Below are 16,800 nucleotides of genomic sequence, written 5' to 3' on the forward strand. Positions count from 1 at the left end.
CCATATTTTATCCTATCACCAAAGAGTACATTGTTTAAATTTAACACATGAAAATTACACTAACAAAGCAATACCCCCTACTCGAATAAACCCGATACCCGAAAAAAAAGAACCGAACCCGAACGGGTATCCGAATGCCGAGGCCTACCTAAAACCCAGTTATTCTTTCGTTGAACACCTGGTTCGAAACAGGTTAGCCTACTATAAGGATTGGATTCTACCTAAAATATATTTTTCTGAGGTATATTAAGATTCAGTCGTCTCTACGACATCTTACTGAGTTTCCCCCTCATCTTTTTGCAAAAAATCGCTCTCGGCACGTCGGATTCTCGTGAGTTCACCGGGGTGGAGCACAATATTTTTTATTTGCAGGGTCCTGATCTTTCCTTACCTTCACACATCTACGTCGCTTTCTCTTCCCCTGTTGCAGCACAAAACCGCTTCTTTATGTTCCACTGACTCTGTTAATATTAGTGGGATTGCTTTAGAAAGAGTTTCATATCATTTTTGACGTGAAACATGATTTGAAAGCTTAAATGACCAGCAAACTATCTGAAAACCTAGGGAAAATATTTCATCATTCATAAACACTACAACTGCAAGAATATTAGGTAACAATGTTCATTTCTCTAAACCCAAAAGCCACTGTCAATTAAGTTCAAAGACACATGGATTTAGTTTCTATTTAATTTCTAAATGAAGTGACACATATGGAAGAAAACGTAGGAATTTATATAACTAACATCTCATATCCAAAGAGTTCGAATGAAAATGAACAAAATTTTACCCCAGAGAAGTGTGATTGACAATCTACAAATAGTGGTGGCGGAGGAAATGTTGTGAAGGCACAAAATGTAGAAAATGTTTTAGGCACCAAAACTGTGATCAATAACTCCTATGTCTAAACACCACCAGTAAGAGAATACTAATTGTAAAAATAGGCAAAGAGGAGAATTAAGTTTTCTTTTTACAGGGTAAAAGCTAAGTCAAAAGAAGAGCTCCATGAAGAAGATACAATAAACCTTTCCACAATCTAAACTCTTAAAAATAGTACATAACTCATTCGCTTCTTATTTTGTTTTTAATTTTAAACTCCTTTGCTTTATTACTACAAATAACATAAGTGTAATAACTCACCAAGTCCAGGACGAAGCTGGATGAAATGATGTAATGAAATCTAGGAAGAAAACACGTAAAAATCTGAAGTTAGAATGTGAGTTTGAGAATAAATCATACTAATCATCATATATGTATCTTAAATTGGGATGGGATTACTAAATCAATTCAATCGCCATTACAAAGTAATAAGCCATATATATCTTCTGTAGCTTGTTGCACTTGCAAAACTTACACATAATCATATTACATTCAAAATAATAATTAAGTACCGTAAAATATGCTTGACAGAGGAAAATGAGACGATCGAGAGAGAATGTCGTCGTAATGAAGTAATAAAGATCTCACTCTTCCCATCAAAAAACTCACGAACATGTTCAAAGCCGGAGGGAGGCGAAGTTAAACCCAAAAAGAGAAAGAAAAACGGTTAGATACGACCAGCGAGTTTCATAGTTCCTAACGCAAGCGCCAGTTGATAGCCATAGATTTATGAAACAGATTTACTCTTATGTTATCCAAAACTTCAGAAAGAAATATATTCCTCCTCGCAAACTTAAGACAATTGTTGAGACGTAGTCACGCTGATACTTGCCTTGCCAATAACATCGAGCCATTTTGAAGTCGAAGAGACGTTTTCCACCGAGGTAAGAGATGTTTCAATGAAAAAATGGTGTTTTTCTTATTGCACGACCTCCTCTACCTCTTCTTCCCCTTATTCAAACTCAAAGTTCGATCCTTACGACGATCCATTTCTGAGCTTGAAAAAAGAAGTTGAAACTGATGGGATCGTGGCCTTATGGGAGATGATACGTTTAGGATATAAGAGGGGAGCGATGAATGTAGATTCCCGAATGAAGTCGTTTCGAGAGCTACATTTTAAGAGTGGAATGGCTGACGTGGCACTACAGGAAAAGACTTTAGAATGCTGATGTGGACACGGGCTCAAATTGTCCCTTTTATTAGTATAGATTAAAATGAGGGTAAATTTCATGTTATGGCAGTTGACCAAGTTTTAATTTCAAGTTTTGGCAAAGTGAAAATGGGCTTTCAAGTTTTGACAATTTAGCCAAAATCTGACCATTTTACCCCTACCGATGTACTGTTCACTGTACGGTTCAGTGAAGCGGTTCAGTTACGTACACTGTTCTGGTTAAGCAATATATTTCGTTCTTAATTGATTCGTGCGGGAGTACAGTGACAAGTTGGGATTAATAACATTAAAACACAATGAGACATCAGTATTTAATGACCAAAAAGTTTAGACATGACTCATGTCACAATTAATGCAAAAGTCATCATTACTTTTTCTAATATTAGTTTATATGTGTGAATAGTTGTAAGAGACAAACATGATCCATCAAACAAACAAATTTTTCTGAACGAATGTGATTCTGCATCGGTTTGATCTTCTTGATTTACAAAGTTTGGAGCCAAGACAAGCATTGAACGTGTAAGTAATGAAATTGGTTAAGAAGTTTTTTGTTTTAACACACTAGGGTCTTGATTGTGTGCTAAGATCAACATTGTTTTTATATAAAAACCCAGAATATTTTTATTTCCACTTTTTTTAGTTGAAATTGCTAAATGAGGATAGATTTATGTTTATAAGTGTGTAGTTGGGAATTCTTTTTGTTTTTTGTAGATATAATCATGCTTTCATTTGCATTTAATGAGGTTCTGCTGAATTTATGATGCAGGTTGGTAATGGATATTCCCGTATTTACTATGGTGGGTGAGTGGAAATGCAAAGAAGAAGAATGGAAATTTGAACCATGGGAAGGCTGGTTTGGTCGTTGTGTACGTGTTAGGCAAAACATGACGTACACGGCATTTGTACGTATATTATGCGAGGTTTTCAGTTTGAAGTGCACCGAATGCAATCCAATAATTAGTTACTGGATGCCGGGAAAGATGTCAGTGATGATAGAAAGTAAACGCCCTCCTGTATACATTGACAATCAAATGAACCTGGATACATTCTTTTTGATTCATGGTGGGGATCCTAGTGTCACCTTGTTTGTCTCTTTCATTACAACCGTCAAGGCACTCGGGAATACTGTCCCTAGGACCGATGGTGAGAGTTACCGTGTGTGTGGGAGTGCAACGACACCAAATCCCATCGTAGCGGCTTCAAATGTAGATGGAAATAATGAGGCCGTAGATGAGCAAGACGATGTTGAAGACGATAAAACAGATGAGGATGAAGAAGAGGAGGAGGACAACGAAGATGGTGCTGGGTATGATGATTATCAGGGTGATGATGGATCTATGGGGGGAAGTACCCTCGATCCTACTATAGACGGTAGTGAAGGCAGTGGCGAAGATTACGATTACAACAAGTGGAACGATTTAATTATTGAAGAATATGGAATAGGGAATGTTGAGGAGGACGTCATTCTCACTCAACAAACGGTTCAACATCCAGGGGAATTCAGTCGTCTATTGGCAGAGTGTACGTACACAAGTCATCGTGTACGTGGGGGAGATAACTCGGTTGACCGTACACCAACGGTGACTCCAAGACGTACGTGTCAACATGGTTTGTACCAATGTACGTACACAACAGAATGTGTACAAGATACAGGCTGCGAAGGTAACACCGATAACAATATTAATGGTATAGACGATGTCTCTGGGGACGATGTTATCGACCGTGGTATTGGAGATTCCCCAAGTGGGACACTGAATGATAATCGGCTAGTTACTGCACCTGGCGGAGATAACATTTCTCATTCGGGTGACCGTACACCAACGGTGACTCCAAGACGTACGTGTCAACATGGTTTGTACCAATGTACGTACACCACAGAGTGTGTACAAGATACAGGCTGCGAAGGTAACACGGATACCAATATTAATGGTATATACAAAGTCACTATCGACCGTGGTATTGGAGCTTCCGCAAGTGGGACACTGAATGATAATCGGTTAGTTACCGCAGCTGAGGCTTACGAAGTGTATAATGACTTTTCTACATTACATGGTGGCGAGTTGGAGATTCTCGATAATGATGCTGCTCCGGTATTCGATGATTTAGCCAATTTACGAGATGATGAGACACAAGTCGAACTGAGTACGACAGGTGAGACTTTGTATGTCGGGAGTGTTTTTAAGAACAGAAAAGTCATACAACAAACAATGTCTTATCTCGCAATCAAACAATGCTTTTGCTACAAGCAACGTAGGTCATGTCCTACAAGATTGGAGATGGTCTACGTTGATGATACTTGTCCATGGCATTTGACAGCTCAAGTTGTCAAGAATTCAGAATGTTTCAAAATCACATCGTATGATACCACCCATACGTGTGACATCGACACTCGTAAGAATTATAATAAACATGCTAGTTATAAGCTTCTCGGAGAGGTAGTGAAGAGCAGATACAGTTCTACGCAAGGGGGTCCGAGAGCTGTCGATTTACCACAGTTGCTCCTAAATGATCTCAATGTTCGGATTTCATATTCTACCGCTTGGAGAGCTAAAGAGGTTGCAGTGGAAAATGTAAGGGGGGGTGATATAAAAAGTTACAGGTTTTTGCCTACATATTTGTATCTTCTTAAATTAGCTAATCCGGGTACGATAACTCACCTACACTCTACACCTGAAGCTGATGGTACGCAGTGCTTTAAGTATGTTTTTGTATCTCTCGGGGCTTCTATAAAAGGTCTGAAGTATATGAGGAAGGTAATTATCGTAGATGGAACGCAGCTAGTAGGACGTTACAAGGGATGTCTCCTCATTGCATGTGCCCAAGACGGGAACTTCCAAATATTTCCAATAGCGTTTGGTGTTGTGGATGGTGAGACTGACGCTTCATGGGTGTGGTTCTTTGATAAATTAGCTGACATTGTTCCAGACAGTGAAGATTTAATGATTGTATCGGACAGACATTCTTCAATATATAAAGGCCTCAGTGTGGTTTATCCGAAAGCTCATCATGGTGCATGTGCAGTACACCTTGAGCGAAATATCTCCACCCATTATGGTAAGTATGGTGTATCTGGATTATTCTTCAGCGCTGCTAAAGCTTACAGAGTGAGAGATTTTGAAAAATACTTCGAACAGTTAAGGGCTAAGAGTGCTGCATGCGCAAATTACTTAGAGGAAATTGGATTTGAGCATTGGACAAGAGCTCACTGTAAAGGGGAACGCTACAATATCATGTCTAGCAACAATTCGGAGTCTATGAATAATGTCTTAACAAGAGCCAAATCATATCCGATTGTGTACATGATAGAGTTCATTCGAGAGGTCCTAATGCGATGGTTCGCAGCGAGGAGGCAAAAAGTGGCTAGGTGTAAGTCTTTAGTGACGCCTGAGGTTGATGAGCGTTTTCTCCAAGATTTGCCTGCGTCAGGGAAATTTGCGGTTAAGATGTCTGGACCGTGGAGTTATCAAGTTACAAGCAAGTCAGGTGAGCATTTTCATGTCGTTCTGGACGAGTGTACGTGTACGTGTCTTAGGTACACAAAGTTGAGAATCCCATGTGAACACGGTCTAGCAGCTGCAATCGAGTTTGGAATAGATCCGAAGGTTGTTGTAGGATGGTGGTATGGACTTCAAACGTTTTCCGATTCTTTTCAAGAACCGATTCTACCTATCGCGGATCCGAAGGATGTTGTCATCCCACAACATATATCGGATTTGATACTAATTCCTCCATACTGTAGACGACCACCAGGAAGACCAACAACCAAAAGGATTCCATCTAGAGGTGAAAACCGGGTAAGTGGTATCATTCAAACGTGTACAGATTTTTCAAACATTATGTTTTGAATATAAGATACGTAGATTATTAACTTATTGTTGTTGTCATTTCAGAAAAAGAGACAGAAAAGACTTATTCCGAATCAGTGCACACGATGTAGACAAGCAGGTCATAACAAGAAGACTTACAAAAATCCTATTTAGTTCTCCTCATAAGCTTTATGTCTCCGCGAAGACAGTGTACGTTTATGTGTGGACAGTGTGTACCAAAGTGTTGTGACGGTGTACGTACGTTTAATGTTTGCCATCGTATAACTATGTACGTTTTCTGAGTGTACGTTTTTGTTAGTGTACGTGTTTGTTGTGTCTGTGTACGTATAATCTTCATGCAATAAACGGTTACAAACGGTTACAAACATTTGTATCTCAACCGTTGGAACACTTTCGCACTACCCACCGCGTCCGTTACGGAATTTCCTTATTTAAGCCACATCTCCTCCTCAATTTTATCCACGTTCCTTCAAACGAAAACCCTTTCACATTCGGCAGTTACATCAATCAAACACAAAGTCTTTCGATTGTTCTTGCTAACCGTGTGATGGACGGGTATCACACCATCTCTGAATTGTGTCCTCAGATCACTGGGTGGACAATTTGTGTATTTGTCGTGAGAGTGTTTAAGAAGTTTGTTGCGCCCAACATCTTCGAACTCGGCCTTATCTTGGCAGATAATTCGGTAGTTTCCCTGTGCCGTGTTTATGTTTTTTTATCATACGTTAGGTTCAATTCTATATAAATCTGTTATATATCATATTCTGTAGGGATCCCGTTCCCGTATCGAGGCCACCATTGATCGTCGCCTTGCTCCTTTTTACATAGACCGAATCAAAGAAAATGAGTGGAAAATTGTGACCACTTTCTTGGTCCGTAACGTCGCTGACCCAGTGAGAGCAACATCTCATGACTACGGCATATGGTTTATGGATCGGACCGTTGTTACTAACGCCTTACGAAGGGACCCAATATCGTTTTACGATTTCACTCAATTCGACTACATTTTGGAGAAAACAGTTGATAAGAAAGTTTTAGTCGGTGAGATGTTTTTTAAGTTACGTTTTATTTACACATTTTTGAAATTAGAAGTTTGTTTCTATTTTTTGGCCCTTGATGTAGATGTCATTGGAGCGTTGTTGGAGGTTGGCCACTTGACCGGAGACTTCTACGGTCTCAAGCTTCCTTTCAAGATCAAAGATAGATAGTAAATGTTCTTTTCACATTTGATTCACTTACACTTTTTAATCTAAACGCTGACTTGATTCTTCTTTTAATCTAATGTAGCAACGAAGTTTTGGAATGCGAAGCACACAATGAACAGGCGTTGGAATTCCAAACCTTCTTTCGGAGTCTAGGTCAGCGCAATGTTGTTGTCGCACTCGTCTTCTGGCGTTTAACCGACAGAGCTAATCCTAAGGTTGTGAGTCATGGTCCTGTGTCAAAGGTCTTTGCCGATCCGGACACACCGGAAGAGGAAGAGATCAAGCAGGTCGTTTTTTAGATAGGGGGATTTGTTTTCCCCAGTCTTCTTATTATTAAAGACCAGATTTATATTAAGTATTGTAAAACTACATAAACTTGTTGTCGTTTTCTAATTACTTGAATTTGTATAATAAACTATTGGGTAATTGTACGTACATTTTATACGTACAGTGTCTACAATTACAATTAATTTGCCATGTACGTTTTACTCGCTTTTTGGTTCTTCAATCAGCAAATTGTACGAAACCCGTGTTCGTACACGAAAACATACATATATCATAATTGTTGTCCTCAAACAACAAAAACTTCATTCATTCATAATTAAGTGCCCGAAGAAGGACATACATTCAAGAAAGACAAACTATATATTAGATGCGGAAGCAATAAACTAAAAAGTAGAGCCCGAAGCATACACATGAGCCGGAAAATTGTATGCCTCATCCGTCATTATCAAAGTCATATCTAATAGAAGACACACATCTCCCTCGCGTACCAGTAAAAGAAACACCCTCTGCAGCCGGAACTGTACGTGCAAAGGCCAACACATGCCGGTGTGTGCACATACATCCATGAACGTTGCCAGAGCCGAGGACCTTCGGTGTGAAGCTGGCTTATGTGATACATCACCATCTCCCCCACTGCGTGAGCTGCCGTTAATGTGGGTGTCATCGCCCAGAACATATCGCTGACTGGAAGAAAGTCGACATGGTTGCCAGTACAAGTTAGGAATAAGCCGGTCGCGAAGCAGGCGAGAGGGTTAGATGGAGCGACGGAGTTGAGTAGTGTAATGCCGTGGGCCACCGTTAGGAAGCTGCTTGCATGGCGGACACCTTCGAGGTATATAGCCGGGATCGCACCCCTTTCCAGCAAGAGGCTGAAGTAGGCCCTAAAGGGAGACTCCGGCTGCACGAAGTGAGGCCATGTGATGAAGTCGTCCATCACTATTGCGTTTACGTCACTTGCTTCGACCAAGTGGCGGAGGGTCTCGATGGGAGTCTGGGATACGGGCAGGTAGTTGATGAGGACGGAAATCGGGTTTGGTAATTGTATTGCAAGGTACATCTCGGTTGGAGGGGTTGCGGGGAAAGCCATGTTGTTAACAAAGGAGGTTTAGAAATAATCTTGTAGTTGATAAAAGAAGGAGGTTTTAGAATAATGTGAGCAAATAAATTAGTGTGTGTGATATCGTTTATATAGGGCCTAAATATTGAGTTCATGTATATGGCTACATTTGGGGGGGGAACGCATTAATAAAGTGTCATTATTTTAAAGTTCCTCTTATCTGACAAATGCAAGTGTACATTAATTGCAAACCGTGTACGTAAAGTAAGGAGATTTAGTGCGAAAAGATAGAGGTCATTCTATGAATAGAGCTTGACAGTATGCATTAAATAACCACTCCAAAACTTGTAGATATGGGTTATTACAGGTCAAATCAATCAGCATTGCATCATCATTTACTACCATCTCAAAAGTCGCTTCTCATATTTCTAGTTTCAAACCAACTAAAATCGTGTACACAGTAACGTATACCCGTGTACGTATGTCTACCCTTATTACGTTCTCTGACTAAAAGTTTGAGTTAATGTCTGTCGCCGAATTAGGGGAAAATATTGAGTTCATGTATATGGCTAAATCTGGGGGAAACGCATTAAAAACCAAATCTCTTTCTTTTGCAATTTCGTTTTATCTGACAAAAGACAGTGTACATTAATTACAGGGATGTGTACGTATATATGTACATTAATTTGCGTTTCTTTTTTTTTTTTTTGAAAAGATAGAGGTCATTATCAATGGCTAAATCAGGTCAATATGTATTTACTGATAATTCGTAAGCCAGTGTAGACAAGGCACCATTATCTAACATTAAGAAACTTGTTTCTCAATTTAATATAAAATATTACAATTATTTGTAACCATTCATAAGATTGAGTAGTATATGAGAAACAAGCAAGGATGTAGATAAAAAGATATTCATTACTGATAAGCAAAGTACAATTGCAAAGGCCACATATTATAACATAAAAACTTAGAAATTCAGATAATATTACGTAAGAAATCCCTAGAGAATTTGACTAATTCTTCTCGCACACCACCAGAGGTAACATACGTTGCACACATTCTTGAAGGGTCCAAATCTGATGTAACACAGCATCGCGCAAGGAGGCGTTTGAATACCACGTTCCTCAGGGTACGAAAAGGTTGCGCCGTATGTGTTGTTTAACCTAATTCCATAATTTTTTATTTCTTCTAGGAGTTCCTCACATATGTCACGTGTTTCTTCTGATTCCAAAGCGTAATGGTTGTTTGCGAACAGGCGTAGGTACACACCACCCATGTGAGCATTCCCGTCGCATATGCACAGAATAGCGCAGGCCAGGGTTGCATCGGCATGCCTTGGTACATTCCGCTGTAAAAGTACAATGGCGCCCTTAATGTCAGACTCATGGGTAACTAGACGCAGTCCTTCATGGTAAATAGCAATCGGGTTACCAGCCTCTAGACACCTTTTGAAAAAGGGTCTATATCGACCTTCAGCGTTGATGTCATTCGGATCATGGCCTGCCGCATGGAAGTCATCGGGATCACTGCACATTCTATAAATATTAGCATCTTTCAAGACATCCGGCCTGTAGACAATGTTTCTTCCACCACGCCCTGATCTTAACAGAGGTCCGAGGTACCACCAACATTTTTCAGCCATTTTTTTGGCTATCTTGGCTAGCAAATCTTCTGGTAGATTTGGTGTAGACATTTCTTGGAATTTGGTGTTTCAAAACAATGCAATTCCTACTCTTAAATAAAGAACAATGAAGTTAGTTGGTTAAGTTATGGTTGTAGTTAATGCAATCTTACGTAAGTGATGATGCAGTGGGGGAGGGTTGTCAAATCAATGTAAGTAAAGAAATAGATATCTTATTATGAGAAAAATCGACTTTGTGTAAAAGACGTACGTTATATAAGATGTACGTACACATGTTGGTTTTTGAATAAGTGTACGATGTGCAGATTGTTTAGAGAAGATAGTTATAACGATTACATAAATATTTTGAGGATCTCCATAATTAATTACGTTGTTCTAATTAGGTTGTTGAAATAAGGAAATAAGTACTAGGAAATAAAAATAATTCAACATCCAGGGATGATTACAATAAACGCCGATTACCACACTCGCGCTTGCCGTGCTCGTAGATTTCTGTTGCGTACACCTGACGGTAGGTGGCCATATCTGCTTCTTGAATATTCACCAAGTCTGACATTGGGTTACCAAACGCCAGCAACTCCAAGAACTTCATTGCGTAAGGCCCGCAATCTCCTGTACTTGGGTTTTGAGCGACCATAACATTTCTCTCATAGGCAAAAGGTTCAACTGAGTACTTCGCAGGCAATACATCCGCGCACATCGCTCTCACTAGGTACGGCATCATCTCGCAGACAGGCTGCATCTTTGACCATGCAACAGACTCCCGCGTGTGTTCTATGAGAGCGTCATAGACAACTATATTCCGGGCTCTGAGGTGGATTGCCAACCCAACCCAATGATCACCTTTCCAGTTCATCAGAGCATATACCACGTCGACATCCTTGAACCACCTAAGACTAGGTTCATGGTGTATGTGTATTCCATTGGCCATGTCGTATAGCCGGTCGCCCCATTTGAACCCAAGCTTATTTATACAATTCCTGAAGCTGACAGCACGCTTAGTAAGCTCATAAAGCAGGAAGGAGTCCAAAACAACGCATCGGTTTGCTATCATTTGTTGACCGTTCTTGTGCCACATCAAGATTGCGAGCATTTCCAAGACCTGAATGATAATAGCATAGGCAGTCAGTGTACGTACAATTCAGGCATATTTAAAAAAATGTACACAAATGTACTATTTCAACTTACCATATTATCCACCCACTGTCCTTGTGCTATAAGCATGGAGAAAAACTCGTTGTCCACTTTGCGATACCCGAAAAGAGTGTGCTTCCTGTATATCCAATATTATAGTATGACTGGTTGTTATAGAAAACCAATGTATCAATTAAGGGATAATTTTGATAATGCACGATACTTACACATTCGGACCGCGGAGGACATTGGTTAAGAGCTCTAATTTGGAAGCATCAACCTTCTCCAAGGGGTTGTAAGGGACATTTCCAGCCGCTATAACCACCTCTGAATCTTCAGCTCGTCCAGGAACATCCTCCACGAGGACTGTTGTTTCCTTAAAACCTTCCGGAAGGGCTTCATCCATCTCAACAATTATTTGCTTCTTCACTTTTTTGGGTACAACCGGCGTAGGAATTTTAACTGCTATTGCTTCGACTGCAGCATCGTTGTTTGGTTCATCCTGTAAAGAAGTATTATTGTAAACAGCATGATTAAACAATTTCAAAATGTAATGATAATATTTACTGGGAAGATACTCACAATATTTTCCAGTGTACCAACTGTCGTGTCTGCTTCATCTAACCCTGGGTTTGAATCCTCTTGTTCTTCCACCCCGTCGACAATCCCCTGCTGCTGCAACACTCCCTTTTCAAATTAACGTGCAGAATTATTTAAATGTACGCATACAATCCTATGTACGTATGTTAATAACTGTGTATAATTTTAAACCAAACACGAGATTTTTACCTCTTTTACATTAGCTGCATCCACATCCATGGAGGCTATCGTTGCCAACTCCTGTAACACCTGCATAATAGAAGATTATAAATTTAAACAAGCCTACACTATTTTATTTAAAAATATAGTTAGCTTACATTCTTAACTACTGCAAATGGTGAAGGGGGATCCCCTAGGGTGCCCTCAAGTACTGAGTCATCCACTTTACTCTCTGCAACTACATTGGGTACATCTCCCGCATCAACCTGTGGCAGTAGTTATCAACTTCATCAGCTATATCCTCTATTTTGTGATGTCTGAAACAATCATTACTTATACATACACGGGAAATAAGAAAGACAAATGTACGTACACTTACACCGGGTTCCTCGGTGTGTTCAGCCTGATAAGATGTATCTCTATCATTATCCTCAGAAATTTCTGGTTGCTCCCCAACATTTGCTTCACTCTCAAGACCGGCACCATGTTCTTCTCCCTGAAACAAATATACCATACACGTCTTAAGCTTTATGTGAGTACACATATGGAAAACTACATTTGACTATTAGCAAACCATATACCTGTCCAGATGTTGCAGGTAAACCTGATGGATTTTCTACCATCTCTGTGTCAGCAGTTGGTTTTTCATCTGTCCCTCGCTGTGTACCAACTACGACAGGCTCACCACCATCAATTGGTTCTTTATCCTAAAACATAGTATACCATACACTTCTTAAGCTATATGTACGTGGAGAACTGAAAATAATTGATACGCGTACACTTATGGAAAACAGTATGTGACTATTAGCACAAGACATACCTGTACAGAGGTTGAAGGTACAAAAGATGGAATTTCTTCCATCTCTGTGTCAGCACTAGCTTTTTCCTCGGTCCCTGACTGTGTACCAACAAGGACAGACTCACCACCATCACGTGCTCCTTCATCCTGAAACATAGTATACCATACACTTCTGAAGCCTATGTGTACGTACACAACTGGAAATAATTGAAAAAAAATTTGTACACGACATACCTGATGGGAAGGTGTAGGTCCACCAACTGAAATGTTAGCTACTCCAGTGTCAACCATACCTTCGTCTCTGTTCGAAAAATCTCCTCCATCATTTACAGAAAAACCACCTTCATTGTTGGCTTCATCCTGTACCATAGCAGACAAGTTACAGTTATTAATCTTCATGTACGTACATTTAAAATACTATATATAAATGTACGTACATGCCATACCTGGTCATCTTCCTCAGAGGAAGAGTTACCATCAGAAAGCTGAGTAATCTCCGCAACTGACGTCATTATATTCTTCAGCCTTGAAGACTTTCTTGTTCCAGACTTGAAGACTTTCTTTGTAGACATCTTTTTAGATGCCTTCGTCACACTCATCGGTGCCTTAACCACCGATTTATTTGGGCCCTGTGAAGCATGGGAAGTTTTGGTTGGTTCTGTCTTTTTGACCTTTGGATCTAAGGCAGCACGAATCTCCTTACGGACAAATTTCTTCAAGTCTTCTTGCATTTGTTTATTTTGTGCTTCCTGCCTCTTGAAACACCTCCTAAGTTCAACTACAAACTTCTCAAACTGGGGATCTTCAGAACAATCCTCAGCAGTGTCCTCATTTTCTTCTTCCACAACATATTTCTGTTTTTTCAAAGAAGGTGCATTCGGGGCTGGTACATTTCTTTTCCTCTTCTTCACACCTACGATAGACCAGTTTAATCATTGATTGGTCTTCAAGGGACAATAATCAGAAAGTATAAAACAACATTTACACTCACGTATCTCTCCAAGTTGTGGTGGGCGCTCCTGCTTTGGAAATGCAGCATTACCTCCAACCCATTCTTCCTCCTTCCACTCATGACCAGCTAACAACAGTCGCTCAATGTAAGCAACTCTTGGATCCTCAACTTCATCATCCCATGACAGGGATGAAGGACAAATATTGTCCTCTGGTTTCACAAGATAGGTTACCTCAACCTACACCAATAAGTTTGTTGACCACTTAGAGAATGTACACTTACTTTTTAAATAATGTACGTACATAAACAATTGTACATACCTCTTCAGCAGCCTCACACTCCAAGATGCTGGATGTCCTGATTGCCCGCAGTGAGGCAAGATGATGGATAGACCTCTGAGTAAATGTCTTGTTAGCTTCATCATCAGGTACTAGCTTAGCAAGGGATGGGATTGTTTCGAACGCAAACAGCTGGAGTGCTAATGGGAATCCATGTAGTGCATAAGACCCATCCTTTACACACCTTATCAGTTTTTGAGCATCTGAAGGGGTTTGGAATTTTGCTATCCTCTCCAAAGTACGGGTAAAAGACACCCTTCCCCAAGGGTATTTGCAGAAGAATTGCACGTCCTTCGTCATCTCAACAGTGAACTCAGAAGGCCTTATGGGGTTATTATGGCACCCTATCACACCATCTACCAAGATTATAAGAGATAAGGCCAGCTGCTTCCACCCATCCATGGTTTCCTCCTCCTTCAGCCAGACCACCAAATCATGCACTGTTGGATTCGGCTTCTCCCCAAACTTCTCCTCAAACAGAGTTTTCCAGACACTTTGACTACCAGCTTTAACCTTTAGCACATCCGTCACGTCTTTCTTGTTGGGATATGTCCCACATTCTAGACCAGTTACCAGACTAAATTCTCTTAATCCGAATTTTATTGGATGACCGCCGAAGACCATCCACATCTCATTCACTTTACTCGTCACTAACTGACGACATATTAGTCCAAGAACAAGCTTACCTGAGAAGGAAGACTTGTTAGCACGTATCCTAAAAAGGTCCCCAAATGGAGACTCGAGAAGAAACTTCATCTCCTCTTTTCCCTTAAGAACTTACGCTATGTCAGAAAGGTACTCCGGTTTGGAGTACGCGTTCATCTTCGTCTTCACAGGGTACCGGTCTAGGGCAAAGAGTCTAGGTGGTAACTCTTCAACTATAAGATCTTCAGTCGGAGCCACGCTTGTACTGCCTGCAATTACAAGTAATATACAATTAAGTAAGGATGTAAACAATACAAATTCGTGTACGTACACAGTAATTATCAACATTATATACTCAACATCTGAATTTTGGCGGAAAAAGAGATTTCCAATTCATCTTCAAATTTTCAAACTACAGATTTAGCAAAATCCGGCAACTTCTATCCCTTTAATCAAACAAGCTTTAAGATTCCGATACACCCAAAGAAACTACAAACAAAATAATATCAGAACTTACTCAATTCCTCCGGCGGCTTTGTCGGAGAGAGTTTCCTCCTCGGGGATACTCTGAGTACCCGCTTCTCCTTCTCGGGGCCTTCCCGCGTATGCTGCTTCCTCGGTACTTCGTCGTTTTGTTTATTCCCAGCCATCTCGAAGGTTTCTATCTCGCCGGAGGTTTCTCAGGTCGTCTTCGCCAGAAAAACTTCAACTTTCTATTCGCCGGTTTTTGGAGTTCAATGCGATGCCTCAAATCAAGTATCCAACAATTCGAACGGTGATGTCGAAAAACGAAGATGGATGAATGAATTTCGAACTGATTTCAACTTCTCTCGAATCTCTCTGTCTCTCTCTCCTTCTTCTTCTTCGTTTTCTTCGACAGTTTTTTTTTTTTTTTTTTTTTTTTAAACCGCAACAAAAATCAAAAGAAACTAAACCGGTCAGTAACTGTGCGGTTTGGTTTAATTTGTTAGGGGCATTTTCTTCAAAAAATGTTGTAACTGTCAAAACATGAGAATGAAATCTCACTTTGCCAAACTGTGAGACAAAATCTTTTTTCCAACCCAAACGTGAAAATTTTATGTAAGAAGTTCATTACAATTTGTTCAAAAATATAATACAAAAATGCATCAATTTAATGTGGTTGTTAATTGTGTAGATAAACTGTGTTCTTTGACAGTAGACATGATACGATTCCTGAATTAATAAAATTTAAATATCTTCCCATGGTGGTTAATTTCTTTCAATTATTACGTGGATTTATGTTAGAAATATTATTTTATTTATAAACCCTTTAATTTATAAATGCCAAATGACTCAATAAAGAGAAAATGAAACCCTTATTATATATATACTATTTAATCCGCGGTATACCACAAAATAATTTTGTTTTTTTTATATATAATCACAGTTTAATCAACATAATTTGATATGTTTAGTATTCTATTGATGGTGTTAACAAAATAATGAAATGATGATTTACCCATGTTGGAGCATCGAGTCAATCATTTTTTAACCGTCCCGTCATATAACCCCGTCCCGTGATGTTTTATTTTTTTTAGAAATTTAAATTTATATATCGGGATAGTTTAATGGTTCGACTAAAGACCGAATTAAACCGGAGACAAACTTTTTAATATAGATTTGTTAAGTTAACTTCATGTTTATTCAGATTTAGATTATTTTGGTCTTATTTATAATATGACTCTGAACTATTGTCTAAAAATTTTAGCCAATGTGGGACGTTAATACTTGAACACATAATTTTTTATCATTACTTGAGTAATACATGTCCTTTTTCACACTTCGAATCACGATAAATGCAGAAAAATAATCTAAAGATTTATTTGTTTTATGTATTATATGATGATTCAAAGCAAGTAAATAAAATATCAAACAAAGATGATAGGTGAATCATAATTTTTTAAATCTTAACAAAATCTTCCAAATATCTATAAAGAACATTATATGGATATTTCATATTTTATAATTAAAACTAAATTTTTTTTATCGTGTTTGGTTATATGGATAGTAGAGATATTGTAAAAGTTTGTTTGGATGCTTGTATATTTGTATTTTTATATTACCAAATTACTCTTAATGAGCTTCTTAA

The 16,800-nt window shown here is 39.2% G+C and overlaps 2 protein-coding genes across 2 annotated transcripts; both read right to left on the reverse strand.

The window, feature by feature from the left end:
* Positions 1 to 10,338: 10,338 nt before the first annotated feature.
* LOC110229648 lies at positions 10,339 to 12,363 on the reverse strand. The gene is made up of 5 exons (XM_021030261.1): positions 12,336 to 12,363; positions 11,780 to 12,222; positions 11,425 to 11,699; positions 11,252 to 11,336; positions 10,339 to 11,165 (listed from the first exon to the last, which is right to left on the reverse strand). Exons 3-5 carry the CDS (start codon positions 11,601 to 11,603, stop codon positions 10,506 to 10,508), a joined length of 924 nt encoding a protein of 307 aa, XP_020885920.1. The 5' UTR covers positions 11,604 to 11,699; positions 11,780 to 12,222; positions 12,336 to 12,363; the 3' UTR covers positions 10,339 to 10,505.
* Positions 12,364 to 12,662: 299 nt separating this feature from the next.
* LOC110229649 lies at positions 12,663 to 13,598 on the reverse strand. Its single transcript, XM_021030262.1, has 3 exons — positions 13,202 to 13,598; positions 12,990 to 13,115; positions 12,663 to 12,902 (listed from the first exon to the last, which is right to left on the reverse strand). The coding sequence occupies exons 1-3, from the start codon at positions 13,484 to 13,486 to the stop codon at positions 12,738 to 12,740; spliced, it is 576 nt and encodes a 191-aa protein (XP_020885921.1). The 5' UTR covers positions 13,487 to 13,598; the 3' UTR covers positions 12,663 to 12,737.
* Positions 13,599 to 16,800: the final 3,202 nt, after the last annotated feature.

This window comes from Arabidopsis lyrata (assembly GCF_000004255.2).
Source record: "Arabidopsis lyrata subsp. lyrata unplaced genomic scaffold ARALYscaffold_3, whole genome shotgun sequence".
In the NCBI taxonomy this organism is placed as follows: Eukaryota; Viridiplantae; Streptophyta; class Magnoliopsida; order Brassicales; family Brassicaceae; genus Arabidopsis; species Arabidopsis lyrata.